This window comes from Pelobates fuscus, chromosome 1 (genome assembly GCF_036172605.1).
Source record: "Pelobates fuscus isolate aPelFus1 chromosome 1, aPelFus1.pri, whole genome shotgun sequence".
In the NCBI taxonomy this organism is placed as follows: domain Eukaryota; kingdom Metazoa; phylum Chordata; class Amphibia; order Anura; family Pelobatidae; genus Pelobates; species Pelobates fuscus.
Window position 1 is genome coordinate 238719073 of NC_086317.1, and position 15960 is coordinate 238735032.

At 39.7% G+C, this 15960-nt stretch overlaps 1 protein-coding gene across 1 annotated transcript; it reads right to left on the bottom strand.

Annotated features, from left to right (window-relative positions):
- Window positions 1-256: 256 nt before the first annotated feature.
- PPT1 (palmitoyl-protein thioesterase 1) lies at window positions 257-15621 on the bottom strand. The gene is made up of 9 exons (XM_063444524.1): window positions 15463-15621; window positions 15166-15275; window positions 14940-15067; window positions 14767-14837; window positions 12055-12157; window positions 11873-11963; window positions 7598-7696; window positions 7278-7349; window positions 257-689 (listed from the first exon to the last, which is right to left on the bottom strand). Exons 1-9 carry the CDS (start codon window positions 15572-15574, stop codon window positions 567-569), a joined length of 909 nt encoding a protein of 302 aa, XP_063300594.1. The 5' UTR covers window positions 15575-15621; the 3' UTR covers window positions 257-566.
- Between the last annotated feature and the right edge of the window lie 339 nt (window positions 15622-15960).

A 15960-nucleotide genomic window follows, 5' to 3' on the forward strand; every position in this document is an offset into this window, starting at 1 on the left:
GCAGGCAGGGTTAATCCTAGATGGACCTGGTACCCAGACCACTTCATTGAGCTGAAGTGGTCTGGGTGCCTATAGTGGTCCTTTAATGTTTGAGTCTCCAGTGCTCGAATTTCAGGTTCCCAAAAGAAAACTTTTTATTCCAATGTAGGTACATTTCTGTTCAGCCGGCAGAATAAAAGAAAATTGAATATCATGAAAAGACATTAACCTGGAATATTTTAAGATATTTTAATTAAAAAAACAAGCAAAAAAAAAAAAAAAACAAACATTAAACTTGGAAGGGTGTTGCTTTTATAGACTATATGCGGTCTTGAGAGGAATTCCCTCTCATCAGTGCTATGCATTTTGATATGCAGAAAAATGGTCTCTTTGAAAAAATAAAAATCTTTAAAAATGATGCAGTTACTGAAACGCAGTCAACTTCTACCTAAAGTTCTGTTAGGACAGTGTTATAGGGAGAAATAAAGAATGCATAGGGCTCCTGGCTCCTTCCAGCGAGGATCATCACAATATCAACAAAGTGGTTGATTCAGCAGTTTGTGACAATGGTACAGTTTCAAGGGTACTCAGTGCAGGAATGGTAAGATGTTCTCATTAAACCATTCATCTGTGAAGCTCAGGTGGTCACCCTCCACACCAAGGAACACCAGCTTCCCAGCTTTGTCCATTTCTCTTAATCCCAAACGATCCTGTAGGGACAGAGATAATTGCTTTGTGAAGTACATTTTAAAAACGTAATGCTATTCCATGGTAAAACAAATGTGTCTACCACAAAGTTTAAACAATAAAACCCTCTTTGCTTCCTCCTCTACAACCATAACATTATGCACAATTAGACTCACATTGTCTCTTAGCCTCCTACCATTGGAACAAATTGCCTCTTTACATCCAATAAGTGAAATCCTGTGAAATGCAGCACCAATTCTAGAAACCACCTATTCAAACATTTTGCTACACTATACTACTAGACAGGCCAAAAAGTTACTTCCTACTGTAAGTCTGGAGCGTCCAAGGCACACTCACCAGGACTCAATTTTCATTTGCCTCGGTTAACATCATAACTCCTACAGGCGACATAGCATATAATAATTGGGGGATTTATTCACTATGGTCCAAATGTAACCTAGTGAAAATGAATAATTTTGAGCAGAATGCTATAAAATCGGTTCCAAATTTGCAGCTGGTCAGCTCTATATTTAATGTAATTAAAGCATCATTGACAAAAAACAATAGATATGCAGCTGCACAAAGGGACAGATATAAGAGGGCTAACAATATATAAAGGGAGTAGTGGCTATATGGGGGAGGGAATGGTAAATAAAATAAGGGGGGGGGGAGAAAAGGGTCACTTGGGGAGCAATACTTATGGTTACATGAAAATATTAAAGATAAAGGAAAAACAACAATAGAGTCCAATATTGGAACTCTAATACATATATCTCTATCTATCACAGTTAGGATGACATACAATATGTACAATACAATATGTAAATGCATAAATGAAAACGGTTTTGATAAAACAAAGTATGATAAGATCAGTGTATACGTTAATATATAAATTAAAATTAAAGGAAAACTTACATATGTTAAAAGGCACATATTTATAAGAAGTTAAAAAGATCAAAATCTACATTTAATCCATTAGGGACAAGGTCGACCCAGTGCATTTCTTTTTGACCTATGATCTTTTTAAAATCACCATCTCTCCAAGGGATTTTGCATTTTTGGATACCTATACATTTTAGATGTTCAAGGTTCTTATCGTGGATTATAAAGTGTTTGGACACGGAGTGTTTTCGGTATCCTTTGATAATATTGCGACAGTGTTCCATTAGTCTTGTTTTTAAGCACCAGGTTGTCATCCCAACGTACTGGAGGCCACGCAGGCACTCCAGTAGGTATATTACATTCTTAGTATTGCAGCAAGGTCTGCTTTATTGGTGATATTTGAGGTGAAATGTGTAGTTTTAAATTTGATACTTTGCTCTGTAGTTTTGCAGACTAGACATCTACTGCATTTAAAAAAAGCATTTTGATTGGGATAAAACGGATAAGGATTGATTAGTGGTAGATTTAGTGTAATTTTTAGTTAAAATAGATATAAAACTAGGAGCACCTCTAAAAACTGCATTTGGTTTTTCTGGGATAAATTCTTTAAGAGTGTCATCTTGTGCCAATGTTTAATAATTTTTTTTCACTTGGTAACGGTTCTTATTGAAATTAAAAGTTATTGGCATAAAAAAGGAGTCTGTCATTTTTTTGTTTTGTATTCTAAGAGATCTGATCTTTCTTTGACTGCTTTAAGGGATTTATCAAGATTATCTGGGGAATAGTTTTTATCAATTCATTTCTCTTTGAGAGTATGGGCTTGTTCATTAAAACCTTTGTTACGAGAGCAGTTTCTACGTAAACGTAATAATTTACTTTTGGGTAAATACGCTAACCATGGTTTGTGGTGGCAGCTGGATTGATAAATAATAGTGTTTGTATAGACTTTAAAAAAAAAAAAAGTTTTAGTGTTGACTATACCGTTATGAATAAAAATGTGTAGATCTAAAAAAATGGGCCCGCATAAATCATGCCTCTATAAATATAGCAAAATCTTAATGTATTCAAGCCTGAAGCTGTAGATCTGCATGCTGTTTGCCTCAGAAAATCAAGCAGTCGCTAACATCATCAGAAGTGGTAGCTTGATCCAATCACAATGCTTCCCCATAGGATTGGCTGAGACTGACAAGGAGGCAAATCAGGGGCAGAGCCAGCAGAATTCAAACACAGCCCTGGCCAATCAGCATCTCCTCATGGAGATGAATTGAATCAATGAATCTCTATGAGGAAAGTTTAGTGTCTGCATGCAGAGGGAGGAGATACTGAATGTTTGGATGTATTTTAGGCAGCCATGACCCAGGAAGGATCTCTAACAGCCATCTGAGGAGTGGCCAGTGAAGTTATCACTAGGCTGTAATGTAAACACTGCATTTTCATTGAAAAGACAGTGTTTACAGCAAAAAACCTGAATGTAATGCCTGAATGTAAAGCCTGAATTCTATTAACCAGAACAAATTCAATAAGTTGTAGTTGTTCTGGTGACTATAGTGTCCCTTTAATACAACTGCTACTGAATTATGAGGTTAAAATTATACTTTAGTTGAGCATAGCACAGAGTATATCAACAGCTACATGTTTAACTGTCGCTCATGAAACAGCAAATGTGCCAGTCTGTCATGTAACCAGAAGCACTGTCTAACACGCCTTATCCTGGATTAGGCTTGCCCACATGTGAATTTACAATTTATCTTCTGCAAAATAAAGAATTGGGGGGGGGGGGGGGGGGGGAGGAGGGGGGGTTATGGAACACTGGTAGGAATAAAGAGATTTGCACCTCATGTTAGTAACAGATATTGGAGATGTGAACCTCAAAAGGGTGGATATTTTACTTTTTTTGTTGCCCAATAATTACCCCTTTTTGGGGGTAGCACTCGTTTGTTATTAGGTTATTAATTTTGCCAAAACTTTAATAGTGAGCTCATGGAAAAAAATGTCCATTAATAGGGGTATGGATGAGTTAAGTGAATGAATTTAGGAATATTAAACCTATATTGCAAAAAGTCGATTTAATAGAGGAACAAAAAGGGGAAACGTGGGATATACTAGTAAAATCCTCTAGTGATGTTAAAGGAAAAGATGGTTAATTTAATTTGTGGATACTGGATTTTTTTTTCTTCCTTTTTTTGTGTGTGGAGGTTCGGCTTAAGGTTGAGGACAGCCCCCCTGTCCTCCACCTTAAACCAAACCTACACACACACACACACACACAAAAAGAAAAAAAATCCAGTATCTACTAATTAAATTAGCCATCTTTTCCTTTAACATCACTAGAGGATTTTAGAGGAGGGGGGAGAGAGTGAAAGAAGGGGAGAGAGATAGCGGGTGATGGTGTTCCTGTTCCCCTGTTTCCCTTTTTTTTGTTTTATGCATGTTATTGTTAAAGTTATTTTGTGCAACTGTGCAAAAAAAAAAAAAAAAAAAGTTTGATATATTACTGGTCTCCACTAGGGGTACCCAAAGTAGGGCTTGAAATAACAACTCACTGTAATTAATTCAACAGTTTCCTTATAAAATAAATTTAGATTAGTAAAATCCCCAGTCAACCAGCAATAAGTTAATAGAGAAGTAACTTAATCTCCAAAGTTACTCCGTTATGATTAGCATCAAGTAGAGAAAGATGTCTACTGTTCTCAATTAGTGTTATTATATAAACATTATATATTTTTTATTTTCTATATAAATTCTCTACCTACACACAATACACAGTAACATGTAGTTCACAGGCTAAGGATAGAGTTACAAAGCAACAGCTGAATTAACAAAAAGTATCAAGGATATGAATCACATTCACTTAGCGAATTGTATAACCAACTCGATTGTCAGTAAGCCTCAATGTTGTAAAAGGACACTGTAGGCACTGTGTCTGCTTCTTCTCATTAAACTGGTTATTGTGTCCGGAGTCCCCTGGTACCGTCATTTCCTTCAGCATTAAACAGTTTTTAAATGTTTTAATGGTAAACGAGAGTCCCCGGCATCCCCGTCCCCTCTGTATTGCTTTGGCTAATGAGGAAGTATTAGCCGGAGCAGCAATGGAGCAGCTGTGATTGGCTGAATGCTTCAAGTCTATCAGAGTTCCAAGTGGCGGTATGAATGGGTATGTCAAGGAAGTGTGCTGGACTGTGGGTGGCCAGGGACCCTTATTTAGTGCTTAACAGCTCAAACATGGTTTAACACTGAATGGAGGAACAGTGCCAGGGAACTCTATGCACTATGACCAATTCAAAGAGATGAAATAGTTATAGTGACTACAGTGTCCCTTTTAAAGGGGAGTAACAGTTGGGTGATTAGGGGGTGGCTCTATATAAATATTGCATCTTTACATAAATATCAGGGTGAATCTAACATACATACAAGGACATGGGGTGAAGTGGTTTAAGAATGCTCCACATAGAATACTTTGTCATGAATAAAACAGACCCATACTCTTATAATCCTTAATAGAGTATCTTCTCCAAGTATCAATCCCAAATATTTAGGCATATTTGCCCTCAAATTCCCATCACAATATGTTATCAGTGGAAAAAATAAATAAGTATGCGGATGCACGTTTTGGCCCTTGCATGCGTCTTCAAAAGAGGACCCAAAAAACGAAAGCGGCAGAGCATCAAAACCAAGATGAAATCCCAAGGAGGGATAATCTCTTTGATGATGGGTACCAGATTAGAGACTGCTCTGATGAAATGAAGCAAGGGCACTAGTGTATTGGAAGTCAGATAGTGGTATAAAAACGAAAAGCTGAAACCTGCACTTTGAGGGAGGAAGCTATTTCTCTGTGCTACAATGCTCTCCTCTACTAAAGCATTATCCACTTTTGGCCAACTTAATTTGTAGAAACCCGAGAATGCAATGAAAGAGAAGATCAATATTGATGCCTCGGCACCTGGTAACATATTCTGGAATAGGATTCTGGATGATTCCATCTTTGTGGCTACCAGTATGTCTACCACTTTGGAAGTCAGACCTCTGGATGCAGAGTCTGCCACTCAGAGACCAGGCTGTCAGTTCGAAAGTCTTCAAAGTTTGTAGGGACCCGCAATTCCACTTTGAAAGAGCCTCCATGGAGTTAAACTTTTGCAAGGCCAAAATTGGATGATTACTATAGCTCTGGCTTTGTCCTGAATGAGGTGTTGCAGAACTCACAGAATCAGAATGATGAGAGGAAAAATGTAAGCCCGCCCAAAGTGCCATTTTATTGCCAATGCATCTAGGAAATGGCTGGTCTGTTCTGTTGATGAAAGCAAATCGTTGAACTTTTGTTTTTATTTCTGAAGCCATGAGTTTCACTTCTGGGCTGCCAAACCTCTTCGCTCCTGAAAAACAAGGACCTAGAGACCAATTCCCATGATGTGATTTCTGCGTAAGGTATCTACTACTACCTTGACATCTGCCTTGATGTAGACAGCCAAATTAGAAGGAAGATAAATCTCAGTCCACAACTATTTATTTTAGCATAGAAGAGCTAGGGCTGATGAACATGTTTCACCTTGTCTGTTGAGATCAGCCACTGTCATAAGATTGTCTGATCTTATCTCGATGTGCGGAAACTGGACAGAACCACAGATTGCTTTGATTCCTCCCGTGATAGGAGTGTAACTAACTTATTACCCCAGAGGAAGTTCGGACCCATACCAGACGAAACGCGTAGGGTTTAGACATTTAAAGGGAACTTTTTCATAATTTTTTTTTTTTTTATGTTTGTTAATAAAGATTTGTGTGCTTAAACTGATTGAAGAGTGGTGATCAACAGGAAAGACCAAGACCTAAACTGGGTGGAAAGAACATCTATTTAATTTGATGTGCCTGTATCCTACAGTAATCCTGTAAGGGTTTCTCATATTAAAGCGCAGCTTTTCTAGTATCATACGTTTTGCACCATTTCTTTATTTTTGTTCCCATATGTCTGTCCATCTGTGCTGAAGATTTCAGCACCATTTGATATGCCTTCAATCAATTTGTTTGGGAGTGCAATATACACCGTTTTATCTTATGGTGTTTATACAATATTACTATGAGCATTGTGTTTCCTTTTTCCACTGTAGATATTGTGTGTTTGTATATAATATTTTATTGTGTCTTCTAGTAGCCTGTCTGTCCTATAGAAGAAAGGTGGAAATCCCCATGTGGTCATGTACTACCACTAAGCTGCCTGTATGTGGGGAGGATACTTTTCATTTTTTAATTGATTTCCTTTTAGTAAAATGTCTCAATTGCAAATCCAAGGATTTTCACTGAATTCACAAGCATTCAGGTTTTGACACTGACTGAATCAAGACAGAAATAACCAGAGATATACTCCTCAGTGTGTCAAGGATTTATTATCAAAAGACAAAACACCTAGCATCAGAACCACTTGATAATCAAGCTCCCCAGTCCTGCATCTAGGTTCTCCACTCAGATAAGTTAGATGCCACAAGTTATTGTAGATTGTTTTACTTGTTTACTCTAGAATAGTCTGTATAGCAGTTAAGGACTGGACACAATAACATCATTTATAGCTACCAGGTACCTTCATTAATGTATTTTCTTGAATTATGCTGCTGGACTTTAAGTCATAATCCCTGCCCAGGAAAGGTTTATGAAATATGCATAGAGCTCCTATATACAAGCTACAGCTTTGTTAAATAAAAAACAAACTTTTTTTAATTGAATGTGTAGATGTATTTTCTTACCTCAATATACAGGGTGCTGTTCTGTAATGGGACAATATCTATACTTTGTCCTGGTTTGTAGAATGCAAACCACTGTGAAGAAGAAAAAGTACAAAAACACTTTAGATTTTATCAGAAATAATTGGTCCAAACATAGCTGGTTTTATGGTCTTTCCACTACTACCAGTGGACCAGTTCAAAACACGACTTAAATGCAGACTGCCTACCTGCGGTAAGGTGCCCGCTCTATTTGACACTCCTTCCCCCACCCATCAGACAGCTACTCCACTGCCTCTAAATAGATCTCTCTCTTCTGGTTAGATCTAGGTTTATTCACTAACCTCTGAATCTGGTGGAACAACCATGGTATCTTTAAGGAATTTCACCATGACAAATTTCTGCAGCTTCTGGAGATTGTGCTTGTAGCTTTCATTTACACTCTAAAGAAAACAAAAAACAAAAACAACACCAAAACATAACAACAGTTTATTTGCATGTTAAGAACATGTTATAGACAACAAACTAGGGAACAATGTGAAATGTCAATCAGTTGCTAAGGCAAATAATTTATTATATATAAATAGGGGCATTAATTCTCTGGATGAAAATATAATTTAGCCTTTTCAAAAAATTACTGGTAAGACCACACCTTGAATATGTTGTGCAGTTTTGGGCAGCTGTTCTAAAGAAAGATATTATGGAACCAGCGCCTGCAGCCCTGGTCAGAACCCTCACAAGAACCCCCATGGAAAAACTTGCAGTTGGGCAACAGTCTAAAAACCCAGAAATTGGGTTATATGGAACCTCTCTCTCCGCTCCAAACATCACATTTGAATAACAGCAATGGCTCCCAAAGATGTAGTAAGATCTGAGCCATGAGACAAGTATTTAAAACTTTATTTTACAAACATGTGTACAAACATGTGTAAGTTTTTTGTCGCAATTTTTTTTTCTCTTTTGTTTGTATACTTGTCGTGAACTTACCCGTTATTGGAACCCACGACGCTCCCCTTCTCGGGCCACACAGGCAGAACGCACCGCGTGGCCTGAATAGACAGTAATTCCCTTCGGTCCCGCGAACCAGCAGAGGGAACTGTTCGTGGGATCGGAGGGAAGTTCTATCTATGCCGTCCCTATAAATAAAATATTTTGCCAGAGCGTCATGAGCTTAAAGGGACCACGTCATCTAGGCTTGTTTTAGCCTTCATTCATTACCCTATTGTGGTTTCTGTATAGATCTTTGCTTTGTGCTCCTGTGTTTGATCTCGGCTTCGTAATTTCCGGGTAACCAGACTCTGCTTCTTATTGACCTTGTGATTTTGTGATTTCTGGTAGCCTGACCCAGCTTTGTCTTGACTGAGTGTTTCAGCAATCCGGACCTTGATTTATCTTGACCCTGTTTCTTGTTGTAATAATACGTTAAGTCCGGCTATTCTAAGGCTCTGTAATAAGTCTTTCGGATCCACTTTTTTAACCCTATATGGTCAGGAATACATGTTTGTGTTCCTGCCCCTATAGTGCTCCTTTAAAATTATATTATACTGCATAACAAATAATGGATTATCCTCCAAAGAGACTATTGTATGGTAGAAAACAACCACAAATTAAATGTTAAAAAGGTGTGACGGCAGGTAAGAACCATTCAGCACATGTAATCTGCTCAATTTTCTAAATACATTTATTAGTCCCTGGCCTTATCTTATAGCTAGGATAGCCTTATGCCTATCCCATGCATGCTTAAACTCCCTGTGTTAACATCTACCACTTCAGCTGGAAGGCTATTTCATGCATCCACTACCCTCTCAGTAAAGTAATACTTCCTGATATTAGTTTTAAACCTTTGCCCTTCTAATTTAAGACTATGTCCTTGTTGTGGTAGTTTCTTATTTTAAATATAGTCTCCTTGTTTACAGTGTTGATTCCCTTTATGTAGTTAAATGTTTCTTTCATATCCCCCCGTCTTGTCTTTCCTCCAAGCTATACAGGTCAAGATCCTTTAACCTTTCCTGGTAAGTTTTATCCTGCAATCCATGAACCAGTTTAGTAGCCCTTCTTTGAACTCTATCTAAGGTATCAATATCCTTCTGGAGATACGGTCTCCAGTACTGCGTACAATACTCCAAGTGAGGTTTCACCAGTGTTGTGTACAATGGCATGAGCACTTCCCTCTTTCTACTGCAAATACCTCTCCCTATACAACCAAGCATTCTGCTAGCATTTCCTGCTGCTCTATTACATTGTCTGCCTACCTTTAAGTCATCAGAAATAATCACCCCAAATCCCTTTCTTCAGATGTTGAGGTTAGGACTCTATCAAATATGCTGTACTCTGCCCTTGGGTTTTTACATCCAAGATGCATTATCTTGCACTTATCCACATTAAGTATTAACAGTGTATCCTACTATTGATGCTCCATACATATGTATTGAACATATGAGGGATTATAGAGATTCTTGCGCAGGGTACATTTTATTATTGGTTTTTATTTTATTTTTATCTTTCTATACTGGTGATGGATCCTTAGGTTTAGGCACATAAATGATATGCTTACATATGTATCTTTCAATTCTGTTTTAACTTTTTGGCTTATCAAATCTCTGCAAGACATAGGCATTATTGCCCATATAAAAGTAATTAAAATTGTATTTTTTGAGTGCTGTAACATCAGGTTTTTTTTCCTATTGTATCGTAGGGCAGGTAACATCAATAACAGCACTTATAGCCTGTTGAGTGCCAATATTTATGTATTGTTTTTTTATAAATGAAATAAAACCATTTTTTATGTTAGCCGTGTGAGTCACAGTCAGGAGAGATGTGGTTAGGGCTGTATAAACAGAAACAAAAGTGATTACCTCCTAAATTGCAGCGAATTGATAAGCAAGACTGCGGGTGAATGTTCTATACACCAAAACTGCTTCACAAAACTAAGGTTGTTTTGGTGCTTAGAATGTCTTTATAGCCTAAAAGGGACACTATAAGCACTAAAACAACTTAGGCTTGATGTAGTGGTCTTTGTGTATAGATCATTGCCCTGAAGTCTAACGACTCAATTCTATGGCATTCTATGGCATATAGGACTTAATCACTTTGTTTATGCAGTCCTAACTACACTTCCTCTACAGGTTACCCACACAGTCTCTCTAACATTTAAAGGGAAACTAGAGTGCCAGGAAAACTTTCCTTCCCTCATTCCCCTCCCACAGTGGGGCATAAAGGATAAAAAAACCCTTCTGTCACTTACCTCAGTCCAGCGCCAATATTCCTTGGCACTGACTCGACTCCGCCTTTGCTTCTCCCCCACAGACATCATCTGGCAGGGGAGTCCTAATGCATATGCGGTGCAATGGCCACACTCCCATTAGGATTTCTCCATAGGAAACCATTATACAATGCTTACCTATGTGGTTTTGGGTGACACTGGACGTCCCCATGCATAGCGTGAGGATGTCCAGCATCAGTTATGCGACTAAAAGTCGCCTAACGGCCCAGAAGTCCTTCTAGTGGCTGTTTGGTAGACAGCCGTTAGTGGTGGAGTTAACCCACCAATCGAATTATTGCAGTTTCTTAAAAACTGCAATAATTAGCATTGCGGGGTTCCAGGACACAGCACTTCAATTAGTTGAAGTGATCTGGGTGCCTATAGTGTCCCTTTAAAACTTTCTTTTTTGCACAATCGGTTTAATTTATCTCCTGTTAAAAGCCTGCAGGAGCCTCTTGTGCATGCTAAAAGTTCAATTAACAGAGCAGAAGATAAAAACTACCAAAAAGTTAGCACATTGTGCTGTAAGATCTATATTGAAAATGAAACTATTATTTTTCCATGCAGGTTCAGGGTGAGTCACGCCAAGGGTGATGTGGCTATGGCTGCATAAAAGAGAAATAAAAGTGATTTATCTAATTGGCAGAGAATTGAGAAGTGAGCCTGCATGGGGCATTGTCAATACACACACAACTTTTTTTTTTTTTTTTAAATAAATAAAAATGGGTGAGATTACTATACATGCCTCAGCAGTTTTCAAAGGAATGCATTGGAATCTACGGTGTACACGTGTTAATGTCATCATACGTCACTAGCAGGATCTGCATGCATTTACGTGTATTCTCAGTACTACTTTAAACATACGAAGGTCCGCAAGCAACATCCTTGATGCAGAGTAAGCAACAAGGAGGGTATGCAAAGTGGCTAGTTTGTTCAGTTTTTGTTTGGTTTTTTATACATTTATATTTAAATACATAATCAAAAACCTTCATTAAGTGTCGCTTTAAAATACATTTGCATCCCTCTACTGACAAGTTTTTTACTCCAGCGAGTCTGGTTTGCTTAAAACCAGACAGGTATGTCAGTGTTTGTTTCACACAAATGAGCCCTATATTTTCATTCATGATCAATATATGTGACTAAAACTTGATATCCCATGTTGATCTGGAATGAAACCAATGCGTTTGTGACTGCAGGAAGAGAGAGAGAGAGAGAAGATTTCTTGCTGTCTGGGGACTCTTAGATTGAGTTCACCATCATAATGAGGATTTCTGTAAATAAATATCTGTTATTTTTAGTGAGTTTAAGGTCTTAAACATTAACATATTGTGATATTTTACATAAATGGATCACTCACTCTCTCCTGATTGATATCGGCAAGGAAAATGCTGTTCTTTTGGTAGGCCTCTTCATTGAGCGGATCATGCCAATATTCTGCTTGCACCAGACTGTATTGAAAGGCACACAGAGGTTTTGTGTTAAAATAGAGACTTTGCACCTCTGTTCCTCAACATAGAAAGTATTCCTACGAATACTCACTGTTCCTGTACGGGTTTTGTGTAGGCTCCAGAATTCAGCAGCTTTCTTATCCAGTCACATATGTGGGACACTTCTCCAGGACAATGGGGGAGGCCATATACACCTAGACACATGGTACACAGACAGACAATTATTTGTGTGTGTGTGAGGAATGTGCGGATCTGTCAGTATCAGCATGTGTGTCTGTGAGTGTGTGTGTCTGCCAGTATCAGTAGGTGTCTAATTTTTGGTGTTGACAAGCTGGCGATCATAGGACCAGTGTCATCTAAACATTAGGGGCCCCTGGTTAAAGCAGTGAACTGGTTCCCTGCCTACACACAACTCACAGGAATAAAAATTTAAATTATAGATAAAATTTAGCTTATATTTATTAGTATCTCCATCAAATGCACTACATACACCAACTGCAGAATACACACGCACACACAGACTGCTGAGTATGTACAGTCCGCTGAATACACACACACACAATGCTGAATACATGCGCACATGCGCACACACACACTGCATTGAGGGGTGCACTGTGTGTAGGGTGCAGGTAGCAAAGAAGTTTTGTTTTTTAATAATCCTATACATTAATAAAATCTTCATTTCCCCCCTCCCTTCTTACCTTTGGTAAAGAAGCGGGGGACTCAGCCAGCCAGCCCTGGTGGTCCATTGATGGTAAGTTCTATGCAGTCTGCAGCTCGTCTGGCTGCAGGCTCTCCTGTCCTCCCGCGCGCAGAAGGCTGTGTGGAGCATTGTCATGGTAACGCCTGCTTGCGGGAGATGCGATCTGCTTCCCAGGACCCTCCCTCTGCCTCCGGGTCCTCCCACCCCGATCGAAAGGGCCTTGGGCCGTTGAGAGAGATCTCTTATCTCCTCACCGGCCAGAGAGGGCCCACAGCCATTAAACAGGGCCGGGGGCCCCCAGGCAACTGCCCAGGGAGGCAGTAAAGGTCGTATGGAATTACAATGATACGGAGCAAAGAATTGAGGACCACTGCTCTATTTTATCTCTGCACAAAGTGCGTACAAGTATAAAAATAAGGTATGCAACGCAACCAAAAGTGTAAGGGCATATGACAGGTCCTTTCACAACCAAAGCATTTCACCCCTGTACTCAGGGCCAGATTAAGAGCCCAGTGGGCCTGGTGCTGACAATTATGATGGGGCCTAATTACAGAATCTTAGCGACCAAAAACACAAAAACAGTCATACCTCCCAAGCATCATGTATCTGATGGAGATGGTGTTGGAGGGAAACTCAAAGGATGTTTCAGCTATAAGAAAACACATACTCTATGCTAATCGCTCTCTAATTTATGCTTTAATCTTTCAAGTAAATCCATACCCCCTAACAGCAGTGTCCAGTGAAGCAGGAAGTCAATGGGCGGGGTAAGTGGGTGGGCCACTGACGTGAATCACGTGACCAGAACTGCCAAAAGGGACGAACATGCCAAAAAAGGGGGCATGTCTGTCCAAAGAATTGGAAGGCCATCCTGGCATCAGTGTCCCTATGTATCACAGTGTCAGTGTACCCATGTCGCCCAGTCCCCTAGTGTCTCAGTGTCCCCATGTCTCAGTGTTTCCCGTGTCACTAGGATACTAGGGGACACAGAGTCATGTGGACACAGTGAAACACCAGGGGACACGGAGACACCAGGGGACACTTGTGGATACATACATGGGGACACAGACACATGGGGACACTGGGAAACATGGGGCACTTGTGGAAATACATGGGTACACTGGGAGACATGGGGACACTGAAAAATTTGGGGACACAGACACTAGCAGACAGATATTTGGGGACACAGACACTGGGAGCTGTGGGGACACTGAGACACTAGGGACATTGGCTGGGAGACATGGGGACACTATGTCCCCTAGTGTCTCAGCGTCCCCATGTTTCCCTGCTGCCTTTCTCCCCATCCTTCACTTCCCTGAGCTGTAGGCTGTCTCTGCAGACTGGGAGCTGCGGTCTGAACTCTCTGTGCTGTGTAGCTGCTCCCCTGCGGATCAGTGAGTAGAGAGAGAGGCAGGGAGGGATATGCTGTAACTTCCTATCCCTGCCTCTCTCCACACACAGTGACCCCTACTGACTGGTGCTGGTATTGCAGAGTAATCTCCATTTATACTGAGAACAATATCTGCATTTGTATTGCCGGTATTACTGCAATACCGGCACGGCCAGGCAGCCTCAAATACCAGCTGTGCTGGTAAAATACCAGTCGTGCTGGTAAAATACCAGTCAGGTGGCAAACCCAAGAGGGGTGTGTATTCCATGGGCCTGGGCATGCAGCTCCATCAGCCCCTATGTTAATCCGGCCCTGCCTGTACTCCGAGAATTAGGACAGCTATAACCAATACACAAAGAGAGGAAGGTGCTCCATTTGCAACACTAGCAGATTGTGAACTACCATTACTGTGTCTGTCGCAAAGTTCTGCAGTATTTGCTTTATTTTCTAGAATCCTGTAGCAATGTGGACCCCACATGCCATAATACAAATATCATCATATACCATGAGTTTTAAGTACATTTTAAATTGAGCATTTTTCCCATACATATTTCCTGTATCACAACTGAACATGTGGGAGTAAAAAGGGTTGAAATTATTTTCTCCAAATTTAGCCTTTTATGCTTATGCAAATTTCTGGTGTTCTAAATTACTAATGAAAACATTGTTAAATACAAATTTAGCACGTTTTTCTGTTCCAATTCTGGCAATACCTTGATGTTGGCCACCAATGGAAATCAAGTTATGCATGGGAGGAGAGGGACATCTCTGGGCCACAGCTCTCCTGAGCAAACATAATGAGACAAGGGTTAGCATAGTTTTGTTTTTGTTTTTTTGTTTTTAAATCCTACTCCACTGTTATAACACTCCACAAAATGACACTTACAGGAATTGACCCCCTTGTGAGAATCCCATGCTGTTGTAGCCCTGCTGTAGCTTGGGATCTTTTGCTAGCTGCTCACAAACTCTAGCCACCTGCTCATTCACATTGAGAAAGAAACTATTTTCCATGTCCTATAAGAAAATAAGATTAAGTTCTGCTGGACATCACACAATATGGCAAAGCAGGCAACATACTGAAATCCTCCCCTCCATAGTGTGCCCTGTCATACCTGAGTAATACTGTTCCCAATCTCCAGAGAAAGCACATAAATCCCAGAAATCTGCCTTTCTACCATTTTCTTAATGGCTCCCATACTGAAGGGATTACAGCAAGAGTCACCTGGTAAAGTACACATTATCATAATAATAATAATAATACAAAGAGAAACGTAGCTACAAAATCCGTTTACAAAAAAATAAAAATAATGGAAGACGTATCTCCCCTAGGGTAAAATGCAGTAAAGTATTAGAAGACCTGCAAACTAATAAATAAGCTTAGTGGACATGAAGAAGGCTTTGTTGCTTACCCATTCCGTGCCATATAACAAGCGGTACCGGTTCCCCATCGCTTTTCTGAACGGGACTCCCCTGCACTAAAAGCAGGCAGATAGAGAGCACCCAGACAGCGAACACAGACATCTTAGCCAGATTAACAATGTCTCATGACAAGACACACTTCCGGGTTCCATCACATGACTCTGTCAGGTGATCTCTAACTTGTAAATAGTCTGTCATTTAAATTCATATATATGGCCTCAAGCACATATATTGATATTCCATAGAGCGTTTATTGTATATACTTGTATACGTTTCTCGTACATATTACATAAATTCAAGGTTATGGAAACCACGAGTCTTATTAGTTCCGTGTCTGACCACTAGAGGGCATGTGGCATGCAAGTGCCCTGTATAATGTTCAAATGGAAAAACGAAGATGAAAATGTTCTCCAACTTATCTTGTACTATTACTACATATAACCGCAACTTTATCTAGTCTCATACCAAAGAGCATTGCCCTCTTACAG

Coding starts and splice junctions, on each gene's coding strand:
- PPT1 (XM_063444524.1), bottom strand. CDS start 15,574: ATGTCTGTGTTCGCTGTCTGGGTGCTCTCTATCTGCCTGCTTTTAGTG. Junction 14,838..14,939: donor TCACAAGGGGGTCAATTCCT/GTAAGTGTCATT, acceptor ATGTTTGCTCAG/GAGAGCTGTGGCCCAGAGAT. Junction 12,158..14,766: donor CATTGGTGGCCAACATCAAG/GTATTGCCAGAA, acceptor CCATGTGTCTAG/GTGTATATGGCCTCCCCCAT.